General features: G+C 33.2%; 1 protein-coding gene and 1 long non-coding RNA gene across 3 annotated transcripts; both read left to right on the forward strand.

The window, feature by feature from the left end:
* The first annotated feature begins 6,606 nt into the window (after nt 1–6,606).
* Nucleotides 6,607–11,390, forward strand: LOC120081288 (uncharacterized). 2 transcript variants are annotated; one of them, XR_016530604.1, is made up of 3 exons: nt 6,607–6,798; nt 6,889–10,592; nt 10,702–11,390. It is a non-coding gene; the product is annotated as an uncharacterized LOC120081288 (long non-coding RNA). The 2 variants fall into 2 exon arrangements; XR_016530603.1 differs by having other exon boundaries at nt 6,889–7,924; nt 8,023–11,390.
* A 7,327-nt stretch (nt 11,391–18,717) lies between these two features.
* Nucleotides 18,718–20,371, forward strand: LOC120082012 (LOB domain-containing protein 40-like). Its single transcript, XM_039037219.2, has 2 exons — nt 18,718–18,987; nt 19,893–20,371. The coding sequence occupies exons 1-2, from the start codon at nt 18,798–18,800 to the stop codon at nt 20,315–20,317; spliced, it is 615 nt and encodes a 204-aa protein (XP_038893147.1). The 5' UTR covers nt 18,718–18,797; the 3' UTR covers nt 20,318–20,371.
* Nucleotides 20,372–20,397: the final 26 nt, after the last annotated feature.

The following is a 20,397-nucleotide window of genomic DNA, read 5'->3' on the forward strand; positions in this document are numbered from 1 at the left end:
CTAGAGAAAAAGTATCATCATAGTCAACGTTATAAGTTTGTGCATAGCCTTTATCTGCAAGGTGTGCTTTTAATCGAGCGACATAACCATCAGGATTGACTTTAACCGTAAACAGCTATTTGCAACCGATAGCCTATTAGTTTTTATGCCATAAAACTCGTAGATAGAAAATATAAATAATTGACTGTCATCAATAAAGTGTTATCGATGTTATTTCAATGGGTGTTATTAATTATATTGTATTTTTTTTTGTCTTAATAACCCTAAATCCAATAAACTAACATCCTAGATTGTCTTATGAGTCTTTATCCTAGTAACACCATGGATACGATTCACTTTGTGTTTGATACAAACGCAATGATCCAATATGTTCGTGTAGGTGACATGTGAGTGGGGTATCCTATCCGACGTGTTCGTGTAGGTGACATGTGATTTGAGTGAGAATGACCAGTTCTCCGACTCAATATGCCAACCATTTTGGGGACAAAACCGAGTGGGGAGTTAGGAACATAATAATACAAGATGAATTTCACTCCTTCCCGACTATAGGGTAAGTAGATAACTATTCCCCCTTGATTGGTGTCTCTGGGACTTGAACAAAGGGTCCTACTATCTCACTAGCCCGAGAGGGGTTTCTATTTAATGGTTGGACCATTAATAGGTTGTTCATTAGAGGAACACTGGTATTAAGGATACAGAGGTAACTCATAGGTAAAATGATAATTTTGACCCAACTGATGTTACAAACATTTGTGAATGACTAATTTGTTGTTATTGGTCTATATTTGTGGGCACAAAAATATATCTGCAATGAGAAAAGTGCAGTTGTGGGTTTTTACTGGAGCATACCAACAGTTAACGAATATTGTTTAATGTGGTTAATGAGTTTAGCCAATTAATCTCATATTGTTGGAGCTTCTGATTTGTGAGTCCATTAAGTCCCATTCATAGCTCGTAAAGGGTATTGAGCTAATTATGTCTTGAATAGAGTTTGAAATGTTCAAATTCACTCATGGAAATAGTATAATGCATAATGATACATTATAATATAAATTTTATATTTTAATTAAACTTTATAATATATTTAATTTTGGATATGATATAAAAGTAATTTATGAGAGAATTAAATATTTGAAAAAGTTCAAATATTAATTTAATATGAATTTAATTCATGTTAAAATTATAGGTTAAAATTAATGTGTATTAGATGAACATTAAAACTACAGGTTATGAGAGAAATACAATTAATGATTCAAATGTAGGTTAAATTAAAGATGTGATATTTAATTTAGTAATTAAATAATTAGAATACTAATTAATAATTTAATTTAATTTAATTAATTGAGTTAATATTATAGGTTATGTGAGAGATGTTCATTTAAATATGATTTATATGGATTTAATTAATAATTAATTAAATTAATTAATTAAATGAATTATTATTAATTTAATTTAATTTATTATTTTTTTTATAAAAAAAAATCCCATATGTGGGAGCTATAAAAAAGAATGTGGATCACTTCCTATGCTTTAACTATCAGTCTCTTACGCCTAAAAATAGGAGATGGGAGATGAAAACAAATAGATGGGATCACAAATTTATCACAAAAATGTTCTAGTGAAAAACTCTATCAAAATTTTCTCAAGAAAAATCACATAATCCTTGTGATTTTACTTTCCCAATTTGAGATTGGTTCCTACAAACCATTAACCCCAATTTCTCAGAGAATATGGAGGTTCCCAAGTGGTGGTGTTCGTGTATTCCATCCCAATGAGATTTGGTCTTTTCATCTGAGTCGTCGACGAAAGTGACATTTTTAATTCTTTGTAAGATTAAAATCCCAAAAAGGCAATGCATGCTTAACCTAATTTATCCAATAGGTTGAGTTTTTCTTTTTTTAATCTTTGTTTTATTCTGTATGTGTTGCTAGTGTATTGATATTTTGGATTCTAATTAATTTTGAGTTGGATCTTGGTTCTTCTACTACGTTAGGGTTTTTATCCCTACATTGTTTTCTTTCCTGCAGGGAGAGAAACTAAATCCCAAGTACAATTGTCATATAAGGCAGTCATCTCATCCACCATTGCAATACACCAACCAGGATGAGACAAAGCTTCATGAACAGTTTTCAGGATGGATACAAACTCTAAGGATGCAATGAATGAACATGTAGAAGACAACAAATGATTATATGAAACAAAAGAGGAAGTAGGATGAGCGCACTTACGTTTACCTTTACGAAGAGCAATAAGAAGATCATCACCCGTTTCGAGATACAATGACGGAGAAGACTCTGGTATAAGGCATGAAACTGAAGGAGATGAAGAAGCCTATGGTACAGGACATGGAACTAAAGGAGGTTATTGTTTATGAAGACCTTATTGATGGGTGGAAGAATATAGGTAGTCACAGGTAGAGATGAATCAGGAAGAGGATCATAAAGGGAAACAATTGTGTGAACAAGGAAATCATCCTCTAACTTCTTATGCTCTCATGATTTTTATTCGAAAAGAAAAAAGGTGAGGAAAAGAATGAGAAATGTTAAAAAAAAATGTGACATCGGGAGAGACAAGATATTTACTTAGATTGGGACAATAGCACCGATACCCCTTTTGAACACGGGAATAACCAAAGAAAATACATTTTAAGGACTTTGGATCCATCTTGGCACGTTGAGGCCAAACATCCCAAACAAAGCAGATATAACTAAATATTTTGGGAGGAACGGCGTATGTTGTTTGGGGCATAAAGTACAAAAAGTTATCTCACCCTTAAGAATGGAAGAGGGCATGTGATTTACTAAGAAACAAGTTGAGGAAACAAGATCGACCCAAAAGAATTTTGGAACATGCATCTGGAACATCAAGGCTCTGGCTGTCTCAAGAAGACGATGATGTTTTCGTTTTGTAACTCTATTTTGAGATGGAGTATCGACACAAGAAGATTGATGAAGAATACCATAGGCATCTAAATAATACTTGAGTGCATGAGAGAAATATTCTTTAACATTGTCACTCTATAAGATTTTAAAGCACCATTAAATTGAGTTTGAATTTTAGCATGAAAGTTACGAAAATGAGAAAGTAACTTATAACGATTTTTTTATTAAATATAACTACACTACACGAGAATGGTCATTGACAAATATAATAAAGTACTAAAACTTCTCTTTAGACTCAATAAGACATGGACTCCGAATATCAGACTGGAGTAATTCAAATGGAGTACTACTCGTTTATTGACTCAAGGATACAAACTCAAATGATGAAACTTAGTAAATTAACATGACTCACAATCTAAAGAAGACAAATGTTGAGGCTGGGGACGAAGACTCTTCAACACATAGATAGACGGATGACCCAAACCACAATGTTCTTCAAAAGGAGACGACACACTAGAGCATGTGATGGCCATAGGCATTTGTGGTTCAAAGATGTAAATACCTCAAAATCCACACCCTTTATCAATATTCTGCTTCTTCGTAAGATCCTAAAATAAGCAATAACCAGGAAAAAAAAAAAGATATGACAATGAAAATCACAAGTGAGTTTACTGACCAAAATAAAATTAAAAGAGAAATATGGTAAATTTAAAACTAATGACAAAGAAATTGATTCAGTAAGATGAGCAGTTCCTAATCCTAAAACAAGAGTGGAGGTTCCATTGAGTGACATTAAGTGAATAGATAGATGTACAAATGTTAGAGAATAACTGGGATTACCTGTCATATAGTCTGTACACCAGATTGAATGATCTATTTTAAAGTGGAGGAAAAAAGGCATTTAGAATGTTACCCGTTTTTGCGATGGCAGTAATGGGAGTAGAAGATGATCTCATCAATGACTCTAGATACTGTTGGAATTTAGAAAACTTATCTGCAAAAATGTAATTGATTTGTCAAGATTTTCAAGAGTAGAAATGACATGTGCAGATGGAACCCTCTGACCCTTATTCAACAATCTTATGCATTCACATTTTGTATGGCTAGGTTTACGATAGTAATAACAAACAACATCTCCTAAATTTGATCATTGGTTATTGGGATAACCTTTGTAGCTAGGAACTATAACACCCTTGTTACATCTATAATCATTTGTTCGCCCAATTAAAGCACGACTAGAATCAGATTGCATAACTGCTTGTGGCTTTTCTGTACGGAGTATTCGAGTAGAAGCTTATTCCAATGAGAGATGTTTGAGCTTGACAACACTTGATTTTTGGCCATCTCATATTTAGGTCCAAGACCAACTAAGAAATGCATCATAAACAACTTTTCACGTTGAGCCATTAGAACTTTTAGATCAGTGCTAATTGGCATCGAGGTATTGAATTTCGCACATGTATTTTTCAACTCCATAAAGTAACTTGTAAGAGATTTCTCTCTTGATCGGGTTGATATAGAGTCTAATAAACAATAAATGCTCTATTAATGTTCTCTTTCCTAGAATAAAGAAAATCTAAATATTCTAATAATTCATCGACTAGTTCGCAGTGATTTACTAACTCAACATTTCACGGTCAATAGAATTCTTGATTTGAGAAGCATTATTGAATCCTCGCGCCACTAATTTTTTTAGTAGCATTAGTCAATGACTCTTCTGTGATGTGATATTCCATCTCAATGCTCCTAATAAAGTTGCAAACATCTGGCTCCATGAACGGTAATTTGATCTATTCAACTTGTGTTTAGTTATTTTTGACATTATAGGATCATCTCATATATGACTATTGGTTTTTGTCAGCCATTACCTAAAAAAAAAACATTGGACAAAAGAGAAACAAACCTTAATTTACCAAAGAGATTTTATTTTCCTTTAATGAATCACAACCAATGAGTATATAGGCCAAACAAGCACATCACCAAAGAAAGGAAGCAACATCGATGACATCCACAGAAAACGAGAAAAAACCGGCAGTGCATGTGCCTACATGCACCGATGCATTGATCGATGGCGGAGGGTGGTGGTCGCGGGTGAGCCTCACACACTGGTCAGATGGATGTGGGACTTTGGGGTTTTGTAGATAAGTGGTTAGGCTCCTTGATGGACTAGGCGGTGTCGAAAAATAGCGAAGAAAAATGACACACCTTTTTTTCGGTAGACGACGATGAACCCACCCCTCCACAAAATCCTAGATATAATATAAACAGGTTATAAATCCTCAAACCCTAAAGTTTACAACAACAACAAAAAAAAAAAAAAACTAAACTAAACTAATTTTCTAGAGCTCTGGTTCTATGTAAGAACTCTTACGTTTGAGGGAATTAGAATTCTCTATTCATTCACTAAAATATGAATATGTACAAGTATACAATAGTGACCAAGGAAGGAAAGTATAGAAAATACCATAAAAAGAAAATATAACAAAATATCTATAATAATAAAAATCCCTAATATTAGAACTACAACTATAGGCTATAATTAATATGAATGAGATTCGTATTAAAACTATATGTTATGTGAGAGGATATTATTTGAATATGATTCAAATTAAATTAAATATATGATATTTAATTTATTAATTAATCAATATTTATTTATTTATTTATATAATAAATTTTAATTTAATATATAAATTATTTAAATTTAAAATAATAACTCCGGGTGGGAGCCGGAGTTATTGTGAGTTGGTGGAGGAGAGTAACTCATTCTCTAACCAACTCACTCTCACATAAAAGAATATGAGAAGTGTTGTTTTTTTATTAATATTTTTCCAACGCATAAATGACAGACAAGCAAAGAGAAGAGATCTCTATGTGAATTTGATATTCTTCCCCAAACCTTTCTCACACAAATCTCTCCCTACCAAATTAAGGAGCCCACAAGTCCTTGATTTTTGTTTTGAGAATAGCAAGGAATCTAAGTGGTGGTGTCCCTTGTTTATGACTTGTTTGTTCATGAGAGATTTTTTTCTAGTTCGAGGGAGATCTTGCGTTCTTGTTGTTCCATTTCAATGGGAGGAATTATGAGAAGAATAGGATAAATATTTATAAATTACAATATACTTAGAGAAAAGGATGAGAAGAATTAACCCTTGATTCCAATCCTTCTCCGATTAGTGCATATATGAGACCATTATTTGTAAGTATTTTGGTTCACTTTCCTATATTTGAAAATAACCCTTAAAAAAATTTATGTTTTAGTGGCACCTTGAGTCAAACATACGAAGTCTTGAATTGAAATTTTGTTGAATTCTTTATTTAATAAAATTGTCCAATTTTCTCATTCTCAATGTAAGTATTTATGCATGCATATAGTAAGTATGAGATGTCTTAGCAAGTCGGATCATTACATATAGATTATATAAGTTAAATTTTCAGAATTTATCTCTTTATACAATTCAAATATGCATTACATCATTTCATCCACTTTTATAAACTCAAAAAAAAAAAAAAAAAAAAGTCCACACCTCTTAATTTGAGTTCTTTATACGGATGATCCTTTCAAAAGAATTTTTTATAATTGATGATTCATCCTCAAGAAACGTATGAAATCAAACCTTCTATTTAAAAAGGAAAAAAAAAAAAAAAGGAAAAAGAGAAAAAAAAAAAAAAGAAGCTCTATTCATTTCAAACGATATTATTTAAAAATGTGGGCCAAAATGTATATTCGGGTCTATTTGAAATGATGGGGTCACGCCTGGTCCAGTTGAAACGACGAACGCCATTGAAGGGTCCAAACTTATTGGACTTCCGAAGCTCCCGAAACAAAGCAGGCTCTGCAATTCGGAATCGGACTACAATTTCTCTATCGCTTTCGTTTTCTACAGCATTCGCTGTTTCCGTTTCTTCGTTGAAGGTACAGTTCTAATCCAAAAGTTGCTAGGTGATAGCATTGTTATCCTGCTTCACATTTCTCACTCGCTTACCTGTCTTACCTTTTACGTAGTGGTTCGCCATTACTGGTCCACTCAAGGAGAACTGCTTTCCGCACTCATGTCCTTCACTTAACCTTTGAACTAAAACGACGTCAAAGGATTGAAAACCGTGTAAGTAGCACATTCTCCATTTTATTTACTCTAACGAAATGTTCTCATTCTCTGTTTTAGAATAGCATTGTCTGTCTGTGAATTTCTTGTTAAATTTACTCTAATCTAAAGTTTATCGTAGGTTTCCTGTTGATTTAATATATATGAGAACGATCGGTTTCAAGTTTATATTCGTGCAATATTCATTCTAGATGTTTCACGTTTTGAATTTTGTGATATAGTTAGTCTTGGAGTTCATCATATAGTGTTTGTGACCGCATTAGTTTATTAAGCTTCGGTTTAATAAATTAAATTTTGAGTAACGTATGTTGAGAATATGTTTCGCTTGTACCAAATTCTTCATGTTTTGTAAGAGCAGGAGCCTTGGATAACGACTCGTGTCTAAATTTGTTAGTAGTCCTTTACAATTCTTTAACGGAATCATGTCAGTGTGCGAGGATATCCCAGTATACACAAATCGCTGCTGTAGAGATCACCTGACCTAGGGAAACGGGAACCATAACTAGCTTAACATTCTCGAACTTCTCTATACAAATATTTGGATCAGCCGACTTTGTGGTAGGGAGAAAAGGAGAAAGATTACAGTGATAGAAATCTTCATTCTATTAACTAGTTTCCCTGTAATATATGACTACATAATTGAAATAATAGAGACAACGTTTGAATAGGACTCATTTATACACTCTAGTGTTTAGGTGGAGTGTAGATGTAATAAACTAGGCCAACTCACTACTACAATTAATCAATTAAATCTCGCCGACTCTTTTCTGTTCAGGCACTTGCTGGCACTCTATTTATCGAAGATCTCTATTTATCGTTATTCGTAATTAGTAATAAATGATCAAGCACTCTTTTTCCTCGTGCAGATGAGAATTGAGCTAATAATGGACCTGGTCTTTGACCTTTGTATATCCATCACCAACATTAACACTCGGGGTTAATTTTTTTTTTTTTCACGTGCCAACAGACTTCTTTATTTATGAAAATTTAGGCAGAACTTTTAGAAATGTGGTCTTAGTTGAGTCATGTTTCAGGATTCTGAAGGCCGTTCTTTCAATTTCATTGATGTGGCTCTTGGTTCAGACACAAATTGAGACCGAATTAGACTAGATCACACCAACTTTGGCAAATTTTGGGATGTTCAAATGAAAGAGAGGAATACGAGAATTTTTGTTGACAAGAGAGTTTTGGTGGAGGCGTGAAAGTTAGGCCACGTTTGACGTTTATCTAACTAGATTTCCGCATGGAAAGTTTATTATGTTTGTGCCTAATTGCAAGCTTTTTGTAGCTTCCTTCTCTAGGCGATCTAATAGATTTCTAGGCTTCTTTGATAATTTCCTCATCATTCTTAAATAATTTATTTATTATTATTTTAAATTTCCTTCCCCAAATCACTTAATTGTTGCTTATAAATGTAACTGGGACACGAAGATCAGCTTATTAAACACTCAAAACCTGTGTTAACTTTTACTACTGTCGTGTCTGCCTTTGAGTAAACTGAAGCTCATAGATCAGATAGAAAGGATTAGGAGAAAACTCGCGCAAAGAATACACAGACCTGTTGGCATCTTTTTCCAAAAACTTAGAACCTACTATTATGTAACCCATCTGATTCTGAATGAAGATTAGTTTTATCGTTAAGGACTCTGTTGCTCAAGTTGTATTAGTTTGTCATGGCTGTTAGCGTTTTCTTCTCTCTATTTTTAAAAGCGCTGTAAATCACTCTGATGCATGAGGAAAAATACAATATCTTTTGTGGAGGATTCTCACCTACTAATCCTTTCTCTCTGATCTTGATGAAAAGATTTCTTTTAAGAAATCCAATTTGTCCCAATACGAAGCAGAAAAAGAAAAGGAAAAACAAAAATATAACTGATGGGCAATTGCCTTTCATCTTGCCATATCCTTGTTAATGTTGATGGCTTCCCATGGAACTCTTTTTTCTTTCCTCGTTTTTCTTTCCGTAGGTATGAGGAATAGCATGTTAAATCCAACATCTTCCACCAGTCTCTTAATTTTCACAATTCCAAGAAAAGAAAATGCAGAGGAGAGGCCTGGTCCTTTAGAATAGTTTGCGCTAAAATTAATTTGGAACCTACTCATTATAAGTGAGTCTTAACTAGTTACATTACATCATCGTCTTCTTTCTTAGGAGAATGAGGAAATTGTCTCCAAACTCACTCATTCAGTTAAAAGGAAGTTGGGAAAGAATAAGATCTCTCATTACTTAAAAATGCAAAAAAATTTGGATACCATCTTTTGGTTAGGCGATTGATTTAGCACCACCAAGGAATTCCAATTTTGTGACTGGGAAGAGCACCTGCGTAGTGGTGAGTCCATCTTGAGTTTAGGTTTGGCTTTAATAGTACGCTACGTTCTAATGAATATTTTCTTTGTATAATGGGGGTATGCTTTTGGGCTTGAACCTCAGGACCCAGGAATTCATTGGGTCGATCCTTGTGGATCTAGGTGCTGGTATTGATAAGAAGGTAAACGGTATAATCTTTCCTTATTACAAATAAATAAACACAATACTCCGGCTTTGGATGGAGCAAAAGTGTCCTAATAAGATAATCAACCCTCAATGATTTAAGATCGTTCAAGGGTTCTTCAGAAAATTGACAGTTAAAGTTGAACTTAAAGTTTTGGTAAGCAAAAGTGTTTCAATTGGCATTTTGTTATCTGATTTCTTTTGTTGCTTCTCTGTTCGGTTCGAGAGTTGTACTAGGAAGGCCCCCCACTGTGCTTCATATGTGACCCTGCCTTTGTTAGAGAGGCTGATGGCCTGGACAGTATCACGTGATTAGAAGAGTGATATTAAAGGATAAATGTCCCCTCTTTTTGTCTCTGTTCCTGTGTGTATGTACAAGTTAGGCCTTCCATCTTCCTCAAACTTCTATAATCAGCTGTAACCATGGTTTAGAAACGATGCCCAAACTTGTAAAAATTCGAAGATTTTATATAAATTAATAAAGGCATCTTCCATATTGAAATTTTTGGGGAGTGATGATAAATTCTTCCGTGTGATATGGCCCCCTCCAAGTATAATAAAGTTCCGTTCGGTTTTAACTGACGAAATGTTAATTTTATCAATTGCTTGCAAAATAAATATATCTACAAAATCACTCGGGTTGAAACTTCCAATATTTCCTTTTAAGTTTGGGCACAGCATCAGTTTCATATATTCGTATCTGATTCGGGGCACCCAGGTATAAACATGAAAAGGCAAACAGGACCCATTTTACGTAAGATTCTGAATTTCTGATGTTGCTATCCGTGATGTAATGGTTTCTTCCTTAACTCTCATCGCAAGTGAATATCACTACTTATGGAATGCTACAATGGGCATATCTTTTGGCAGAATCCTTTTCCTTGAAAAAAATTAATCTCTGATACATACTTCGTTTTACTTCATCCTGGTGACGTTGTCAAGCTAACACTTGAGGAAATTAAAACCTCCCTGAGAGTTGAGAATCTTTTGGGTGCACCATTGAAGTCAGTCGTTGAATACAAACTTCAACCAACTCGTGAAGAAGTTCGAGTTTTGTATTGAATTCTTCTTTCAGGATGACTTATCTGGTTGTAGAAGCTTGAGTAATTGCAGGTACAGATACAATAAATTATTCGTATCTAATCTACCAAGTGCCAGACAGCGATTTACTGCAGAAAGGTGTTTTTATTGATGGGGGCTTGGTTCATGGTTGCAATTGCAGTTGCAGCTATGCTTCTGAAAAATCTACTATTACACGTACTTCACAAAGGTTACAGTGGCAAATTTATCTTCTAACGCAAGTCGTACAAATCCAGTGGTCAGAATGTGGCAATCTATGCTTAGAATCCATCGTATCATCTCCACTCCTGAGTATATTAATGATTCATATCTCTGTTGGTGCTTTAATTGAATTTGTAGACATTGTGTCCCTAATGATATATGATACAGCGCTATATTAATGAAGTATGATCAGGTCGCGTGTAAATTGATGGTGTTCCCAAGAGCTTTTGAAGTGGTAATTAAGCCAAATTCAGAAGGCTGTAATACATCAACGAAATCTATCATTTACATTGCAATATAACTACAGTAGTCTGTCATATATTGATTACCAAAGGAGAGGCTAACTTTGTTGGTGGTGGTTGGAGGGAATATGTTGATTAAAATTTAAGCAAAGAATATTTCAGCCAGTTTGCTACTTTTTGGAGTCAGAGGCAGCGTGTAGTTTTGGTTCAGTATAAAAGAAAATTAAGCTCGTTACCTTGTATATGTAATTTCATGTGAATAGGAAAAGAAAGAAAAGAATGTATTTGGAATTTTAGAAGCTGTCAAGTCTGAAGAAGTTGAAAATCCAATATTGACCAAGTCATTTGCTTTTCTGTTTTTACCCTTTTTATTACAAATTGCTTTTTCTCTTGCAGAAGAAGAAGAGTGATGAGATGAGAGCAAAGGGCCAAAAGGAAAAAAAAGGCAAATGTAATAAAAGACACCCCAAGAGGATTAAAGGTCATAGGACAGAAGAAGAGTACAAAGTCTAAATAGGAAGCAAAAGTTGCTCAACTTTAATGCCTGCATGGGGCTCAGAATTCAAGATAGGCTTTCTGAAATTGATAAATGGGTCCCTTTCCTTTTGGATGTTCTGTTCTTTATTCATCTCATGCCTACCCTCCCTCCCTCCTCTGCCATGGATAGTAGAAATGTTTTCCTTTTCAATCCAGCGCTACCCATCTCCATTTCTCTTCTTTTCTTTATTTTCCAGTCAGGAGTCCATCTCTTTACGTAACCCAATAAACAATTTCATTAATAACCTGTCGTTTAAAAAAGTAGATAGTAATTAACACAACGCATGCGTAATTAATTATCTTTAACCCTGCTAATCTACTCTGCTTAATCGACATAACAATGAATCATACTAGTAGGGTGTGCAAGGGTTTTTCTTTTTCCTTTTCCTTTTCTTCGAAACCTACAAGTTATAATAATTACTACTTCAAAATCAAAAGTCTTCCCATTTCAAAACATGTTTTTGAAAATTTTGAGAATGGCACTTTTATGTGGCCCCCTCTATGGAGAAGAGGGAACGTTCAACAACTCTTTTCTACAAAAATAATTCAAGGCAGATAGCTTGGCAAATTCTCCTTTAATTATAATCTTATATTTTGATACTATCAAATAGTACAAAAGGCTTCAGTTTTATAATATTTTATATAGGCCATAAATTAAAATGTTTGGTAGAAATGAGACCAATTGGGAGCTCCCAAAGAACTCACATGACTGTTGTATCATCAAAAATCATAGAGATGCCAATTCATTCATCAAGGAAGAAAGAGTTCTCCTGTAATTGTCTTCTGATTACTCGAGGCGTCCAATGGCAAAACCTTACGTGGCTTCAATGTCTCACATTATTGGAATCTTGGTCATTTAAAAAAAATTTTAAAATGTCACCGACATAGTTAGGATTTTGAAATACGGGGCGCAAAACCATGCTAAATTACCAGGTTTTTTCTTTTGTTATTGTTAAGTTGTAGAGTGATGAAATTGAAGTAATAAATAGGGAAAACAGGAGTCAAACCTAACTTCCCATTATCATATTATACGAAGGTGGACCATTTCAGCCTGCTATTCCCTCATCACGTGGGCCACTATCGACTCTCTTTCTCTCTTCTCTCCGAGTCCCATTATAGCCGTCTTTTCTTTGCTCTTATATCTCAAACTTAAGCCTCAAATCCATCTGAAGAGAGAAAAAAAAAAATATATAGAGAAAGAAATAGCTCTGTTTTCTTCTTTTTACACCAAACTCAATTTACTATGACATTTATACGTGTTGACCTAGATAGAGGAGGGATTTGAGAGCTATTGAAATATTTCAAGTTTCATTCTTTCTTTTTATGTGGATTTTTTTCCCCTTCTGGCCGCCGGCAAGCCATGTTTACCAGAAGAATCGCCACTTCCTCCTCCTCCCCTGCTTTTGCTATACTAATTTTGATCCTGTGGGTGTCACAGATTTGGGTTTGTTGTCACTGCCAAGCTAGAGCATCACGAGTTTTTCCTCCGCCGCCGCCGCATACGGCGGATAAATCACTCACCGGCGAAGAAAAAGACACCGCCAGAAATGAACTTCTCCAAAAATACTTCAACGGCAGAGCCTTCGATCGCCACCACCATGATGAAGGATTCGAAGACAGCAAAAGGAAAATACCCAGTTGTCCGGATCCTCTTCATAATTAGTAGAATTAATAATTCAATTTTACACTCCTTGTCACTATTTTTCTTCGTCCAAAATACCCCCGTTTTTCTCTTTCATTTTTTCTCTTTTTTGTTACATTATAACGCGTTTTTCTCTGATGCAACAGAGAAAACCGGGGTTATTTTGGTACTTCACTTTGTTATATATGAAATCATAAATTCCTTCTTTTTAATTCATTCCAGTACAGAAAACAATGTGTAGAATGTCAAGCAACTTCTTTCTTCATGTTTTTCTGGGTTTCTTTTCTTTTCTTTTCTTTTTTTTTTTTTTTTGGACATGAATGGAAATACCAAATTTTGTACTGCAAAAAAAGAAAGAAGTAGAGGCCAGAAGGTCGGTCTTGTGTCTGTACAAAAATTTGGAGGGTTCAATTTCAAAAAAGGCCAATCCATTGTCCGTAACTGAATCCGAAGAGAGAAGGTAAAAAAAGTGGGGAAAAAAAAAGGTTGTATTAAATTAAAATTAAAATTAATCTCTGGTGTGTAATATGTCATTTCAATGTCGAATCTGAATGATCTGGCATTTGCAGAAATATCTGTTTATTATTCTTCGTCCATTTCGGTTGTGTAGCCGAAGGCTGAAGCTGTCTCCTAGTTGGGCCTACTGGGCCTTCATCACCGAATCAACAGGCCCAACCCAAATAAATGAGATGCCGTTTAGTTCGGAATTCGAATTATGCTGCAGCATTCACTTCATCATCCTCTTAGTGAAGAAAAAACAAATTTTGGATTGAAAAATAATTGAATTGAATTTTTTAAAGGATTTTGGAGAGAGGAATTCATGAAAAAAAGGGAAGGGTTTGAAGGGGACAAAGGTAAGGTTAAAAGGAGAGATATAAATAGTTGGGGGGAAGAAGTAAGAAGTAGATTGGAAGTTGGATTTTAGTGTTTGTTTGGTTTAGGAAAATGGAGATATGGAGATCTTTGGGGTTGTTGGTATGTGGTATAATTTAATTAACATAAAAAGGGATAAAAGAAAAACAAAATATTGGGACTTGGGAGGCCCAGCAATTAAAAGAAAAAACACAAATGTAGGAGTGAGTACAAACCATTAGTACTATAAAATGGTGACATTTCAAATGATTCCATTCGTTCCTATTTTTATATTTTCATTTTGGTGAATTTATTTAGAGATATCCATTTAATCCGTTAAGATTTATCTTAAACGAGGCACGAAATTCTCAATTACATGAGAATGAGAGAGGTAGTGAGGATAGTATTCTTAGTCTCTATCACCACCCTACCATATTTAAGGTTATAAATGTTAGTAATATTTAAGTTGAAGAGTATGTTGTTGTAATAGTAATATTTGAAATTTTAACATTTAAAAATAATGAGTATTGAACATTTTAGTTATATTTTTAAACATGAAATATTATTGTTTTTATTAGATTCTTTTAAAAAAAACAAAATTGTCGTTTAAATTGAAACTGTGTTAGAAATGATCTATTTTAACATAGAAAATTATGAAAAATCTATTTTGTTTGAGAGATTAAATGCCTTGTGAATGAATGACTTAGAAAAAAAAAATATCTTTCAGAAGTAGTGTTGAAGTTGGACGACAATAGTGGTGGTTAGAGTTGGTTGTCAACAGTGGTTGATAGGAGTAGTATCAGAGGGCAGTAGTAGCCACGACAATATAATGGAGGTGAAGAATCAGAGAGAGGTAATCATTAAATACCAACATATTTTATAAAATTTTTTTTAAAATTTTAATTAAACACTTGAAAAATTATTTCAAATCCATTTGAAAAAAAAAAAAAAGAAATTATAAGTTGAAGAAGGAGAAAGAAAGGAAAAAGAAAAAAAAAAAAAACAGAGAAACCGAGATATGAGAATACGGCGCGTATTGCGCGAAGAAGAAGTTGAGAAAAGCTGCAGTTTTGCAAGCGGCTTGTGTTTCTTTGTCTGTTTGCAATTTGGATTTTGGAATCAACTTACACCATCTTTCTCTCTTTCTCTCTCTCTTTCTCCACATTTTAATTACTTTCTTCTCATTTCAACTACCACTTCTATTTTAAGAAAATTAATATCATATTATGAGTAAACTATTGTATAATAAAAGACACATAAATGTCTTCTAGTTTTTATCAACTAACTGATAACACCCAGTCTCTGCATTCATGTTTTAAAATTTTACTTTCTTTTTTTTTTTTTTTTTTTTTTTTTTTTAAAAAAAAAAAAGAACTTTCTTAATTGAAATTCAAGGAATAGATAAGAATGTCAATGAATATGGTTAAATCATTAATTTTGTATGTTGACGTGTATTTATGAAATATGATGGGTAGGAATGTAAATTTAATATTGGTTGGAATGTTGAATATTAAATATAGTATTTCAAGGTATAGTATATTGATATATTCCAAAATATGCTAGGTATGAGTATGAATCACCTTTTTCCGATTTAGAAAGCTTTGGACCGTGAGGTTTGGGTAGCCGGCCCATTGATAGGCTAGTGGACCAGCCCACAGGCCCACTGATGAATTACTGGACCATCTCACCCACCCATTCATAGACCAATGGACCATATTACTGGCCCATTTGATCGATTATTGGACCAACTAACGGCCCAAAATTGATGAAATAGGCTTTTCCAAACAACATTTATGTGCATGTTCACTTTTTCCATGAACATTGAGAATCTCCCTTTAGATGGGGAATGAGAAGATGTTAAAAAAAAAAAAAAAAAAAACTCTATAAACTAAATGAATATTCACTATCTTTGTTTCTTTGGTCTTTTAGCTTATTATTATTATTATTATTCTTATTTAATCAAATTTTTAATTATATAATTTGGTATGATTAACTGAAAGTCTTAATTGAACAAGGGGGGAGTGATAATGGAGATAGAGAATTATTGACTCATAGGCATCTTTATTGAAATTAACTATATTTTTAATTTTAAAATTTATGAAGGAAAAAAAAAATCCCTTTTAAGGTGATTTATCAAAAATGGAAGAAAGAGGTTAAAAAAAATTCTTTTTTGATACCAAGGTTATCGTGGATATATAGAAATCCATAGTCATAATTTTGCTGCTAGCTTTACAAGATAAAACTAAATGTTCAAAACGATTAAAATGCTACATTTGAAGATGATATAGCTACACCTATACTTGTGTCATGATCAGGACTCATATAAAATATATGAAAAAAATACATAAAAAAGTATGAACATTAAAATTGCTTAAGTAGCACCCATATTTTTGCATTTCACGAAATTATCCGATCATAATTTATCGTGTGGTAAATTCTTCTTATTTCTTTTTTGAAGTATTTTAATTCTATTTTTTATTTTTTTATTTGTGATGAGAGTGAAGACAACTCTAGAAAAGACTCAATGCTTGGATGCTATGAAACATAGATATTTCATGTAAGACAAAGAATCCATATCAGACACGTATTAGATATCGATACTTCTAGATATTTTTTAAATACGTATTTGACATGTGATTTGACATATCTATTATTAAGCTTACCTTTTTCAAAAGGAAAAAAAAAAAAGATAATTAACTCATCTAATCTTTCCCAATCTAAAACAAGGTAACCTATTTAAAAATCTTCTTACTTGAGTCCAAAACTAAAAGAATAAATAAATAAATAAAAGACCAAACTCTAGAATCATCTAATCTTCATCTTCACATTTGAGTTCTCACAAAGTCCACTGAAATATAACCCACTTGAATATTTTCGACAATTTAACGAATAAGTTTTTCGTTTATCTTCATACTTTTTCCTCTAATCTTTTTCTTCTTCTTTGATCAATATGAGATACTTTTCTATTGCATTTTATTGACTATTGTACTTCAATATCTTAATGTTGCTTTTCATATTGTATTTTGTACTATTGTCATTAACTTGTATGCTAAATTTATCTATATCATAGATTTTTTTTAATTTAAAAAATATATTTTCAACATATCAATATCCTAGTTTTTTAGATATTGGTGTATCGCCGTATCTTATTGTATCTGTATCTCGTATCCGTGTCCGTGTCTGTGCTTCATAAGCTTAGCACCCAAGTATTACTAAAAAAAATATGGATACTAGACCATCAACTAAGGTGCGGACAACTCTAAAAGTAATGTAACGTTAAAAAGTGATCTCATCTTTACTTTTCAAAAGAAAGGTCTAAAATAATGTAACGTTAGGGTTGCTTATGCATGTATCACGCTAGTGTCGGTGGAACCTATATACGTTTTTTTTTTTTTGGTTATTTTGCCAAATGTTTGATTTCTAATAATGAAACCAAAACCTATTTCCTTATAAAACAACTCCATATAAAAATCATCTCTACTTTATTAAGTGATAAGTAATTTCTAAATTTAGTTTGTTCACATAATTCTAAGGTAATTAAACCAAAACCCAACCTAATTATATAGAAATATGCATTTAGGGCATGAAGCTATAATATGCTTCAATTAGCAAATCCAACAAAAAATTGATTGTTATGCTTTCTCCTACCAACGTCACAATATCAAGTTTAATCAGACAACAAAATCCCCATATTAATTAGAGAATCAAAGTAATTCGCCCAAAAAATGGAAACCACTTAAGTTAATACTTAATTAACTTCACCCATCCATTTCCTGAAAAACCATTTGCACTTTAGTGGTTTCAAAATTCCAAGGGCTGCATTTTGCAATTTTCGGATTATTTTCTTTTTCTAATTAAATAAACCAACCTAATGTGTACAAATGCTCGATTGCTTACGATCGCCTATAGGCATTGCATGACCTCGCATGCTTACAATTGTATACATATGGATTCACCTACCTAAATTATATGATAAGTATTTTGTATTTATATGAATTTCATTGTCAAAACACCACTAGTAATCTATCAGATATATATGTTAAGGAAAACGAAACCTCCACTCGTCTTTACAAATGTAATGAGTGGAGCTTGAACCTAAGTTTAGAAGGAGTTAAAAAAATAAATTTACCATTGGGCTACCTAGTAATATATATATATATATATTATTGTAGTAAGAAAAATAAAGAAAAATAAAAAGAGAAGTAAACTTAAAGTCAAAAGTGTAAAAGGTTTGTGGGGGCAAAGAGTAGTAGTTATAGAAGCCATCACATTCCCATTAAGCTTTGTACTTTCTTTGCATTTCTCTTTTTGTATACTTTAGTACCACTGCCACTGCATGCCCTCCACACTTCTAGTTGCTTTGCTGTTTCTCTTTTGTCTCATACATAACATAGCATAACATAGCATAGCATAGCATAGCATAGCATAACATAACATTACATTACATTACATACATAAAACCATCAGCAAATTACAATTATATATCTTAAATATTTAATAAGACAAAAATCCACTTTCAGTTCCATCAAATCACTTTTAGGCATTTTCTTTTTTCTTACTCATCACCAAAATTACATATTATTCAAGTGCCCCATTGAAGTAGCTGCCAAATTGCAGTTTAAACACAAGATCTGATGTGGAAATTCCTTGAATGCCCTCGGTTTCTTTACATTCATAAATAGGTACCCCTCTTCTGCTTTGTTCTCCATCAGCTTTCAGAAAAAATATCCTTTTTTGGGTTTTTGAAGGCAAAATATATATATTATGAGAATGAGTTGCAATGGGTGTCGTATTCTTCGTAAAGGATGTAGCGATGACTGTATAATTAGACCTTGTCTTCAATGGATACCCTCCGCTGATTCTCAAGCCAACGCCACCATTTTTCTCGCCAAATTTTACGGCCGCGCCGGCCTCTTCAACCTCATCTCCGCCGCCGCCCAACCCCTCCGCCCTGGTTTATTCCCTTTTTTTCATTCATCTATCTTATTTCCATTTTTTTATATATAATTTAATTAATTTTCCTTTTTTTTGTCTCAAAAAAATCAAAAGATTCTCAGTTGGACAACAAGCTGGTGATGGGATTACTTCTTATTTATTTACTCATTATTATTCAATTAGAGTGTAATATCTTAACGATTATTATTTTGGAGGTTGGAAGCTTTTTCCCCCCTCTTTTGCCTCCTTTTGAAAGCAGGTTGAAGTTAAGCAAATTCATAAGGTTGATTTCGAAAATAAAATTATTTCTCAATTACAATATTAATATAATTAAATACATCATAATATTGACTTAAATGTTTGAATGGTTGGTTCATAACTCTTTGACAAAATTATTTCTCAATTACAATATTAATATAATTAAATACATCATAATATTGACTTAAATGTTTGAATGGTTGGTTCATAACTCTTTGTTAAACCACCCATTAATTCAAATTTATTCTGAAAATCACTTACAAGTTTGAAATTTTGTGCTTAACCCAATAAATAGAAATTAATAATATTATAAAAGTTTTGTTCTATACCATGTTAAATTCTGAATTGGCTCAAAATTTTAACTTAATTTAATGGTATTAACACTTTTAACACTTTTGATGCTGTTTTTCTTCCTTTTCCTAATACGACACAACAAATAAATGGTTTGGAGAGTTGAACCTCCTATCTTAAAGGATTGTAATTTGTACTGCATGAAAAATCTATTTCATTCTTTAATTACTATGATCAATAGTTTGTAGGATTATTTATAATAACTCATTTGTTTAAGAATTTAGATTTAAATGATGATTTAGCGAGAATGAGAAATAAAAGAAAAGTGGTTGATGGAATTGAAATTGTCTTCTTCTTGTTGTGTTTTTTTTAAAGCCATTTTCAAGTCGTTGCTGTACGAGGCGTGTGGTCGGATGGTGAATCCTGTGTACGGTTCTGTCGGTTTGCTCTACTCCGGCGACTGGGAACGGTGTCAGGCCGCCGTCGACGCCGTGTTGAACGGATCCATGAACGTCGAACCCGATGTGCCGCCGTCAAACAACGGTAACCTTTCCCTCAAATGCTGCGACATTCGCCATGTTTGTAACGAACCCAATTTGGCTGCTTCCGGCGAGCTTCTCAAGGTCAAGGCTCGGAGCCGGTTCAAGAAGCCTGACAACCGGACCAAACTCAAAATCGGACCGGCTCCTGACTTGGGAATTGGGTCTAGTTTTGAGGGATCGAGCCGGGTTCTGAGCAATGGAAACCGGGTTGAGAAAGTGAACGTTGAGCTGGAATTGACTCTTAAATCGGCTCAGTAAAGGAAGAAAAATAAAAGGGAGGTGAAAATTAAAAAAAAAAAAAAAAAAAAAAAAGAGTTAAAAAAATATAATTAGGAAAA

Source organism: Benincasa hispida, chromosome 7 (assembly GCF_027475165.1).
Source record: "Benincasa hispida cultivar pf3 chromosome 7, pf3_genome.v1.1, whole genome shotgun sequence".
Lineage (NCBI taxonomy): Eukaryota > Viridiplantae > Streptophyta > Magnoliopsida > Cucurbitales > Cucurbitaceae > Benincasa > Benincasa hispida.

Coding starts and splice junctions, on each gene's coding strand:
- LOC120082012 (XM_039037219.2), top strand. CDS start 18,798: ATGAGAATGAGTTGCAATGGGTGTCGTATTCTTCGTAAAGGATGTAGC. Junction 18,988..19,892: donor CGCCCAACCCCTCCGCCCTG/GTTTATTCCCTT, acceptor TTTTTTTTAAAG/CCATTTTCAAGTCGTTGCTG.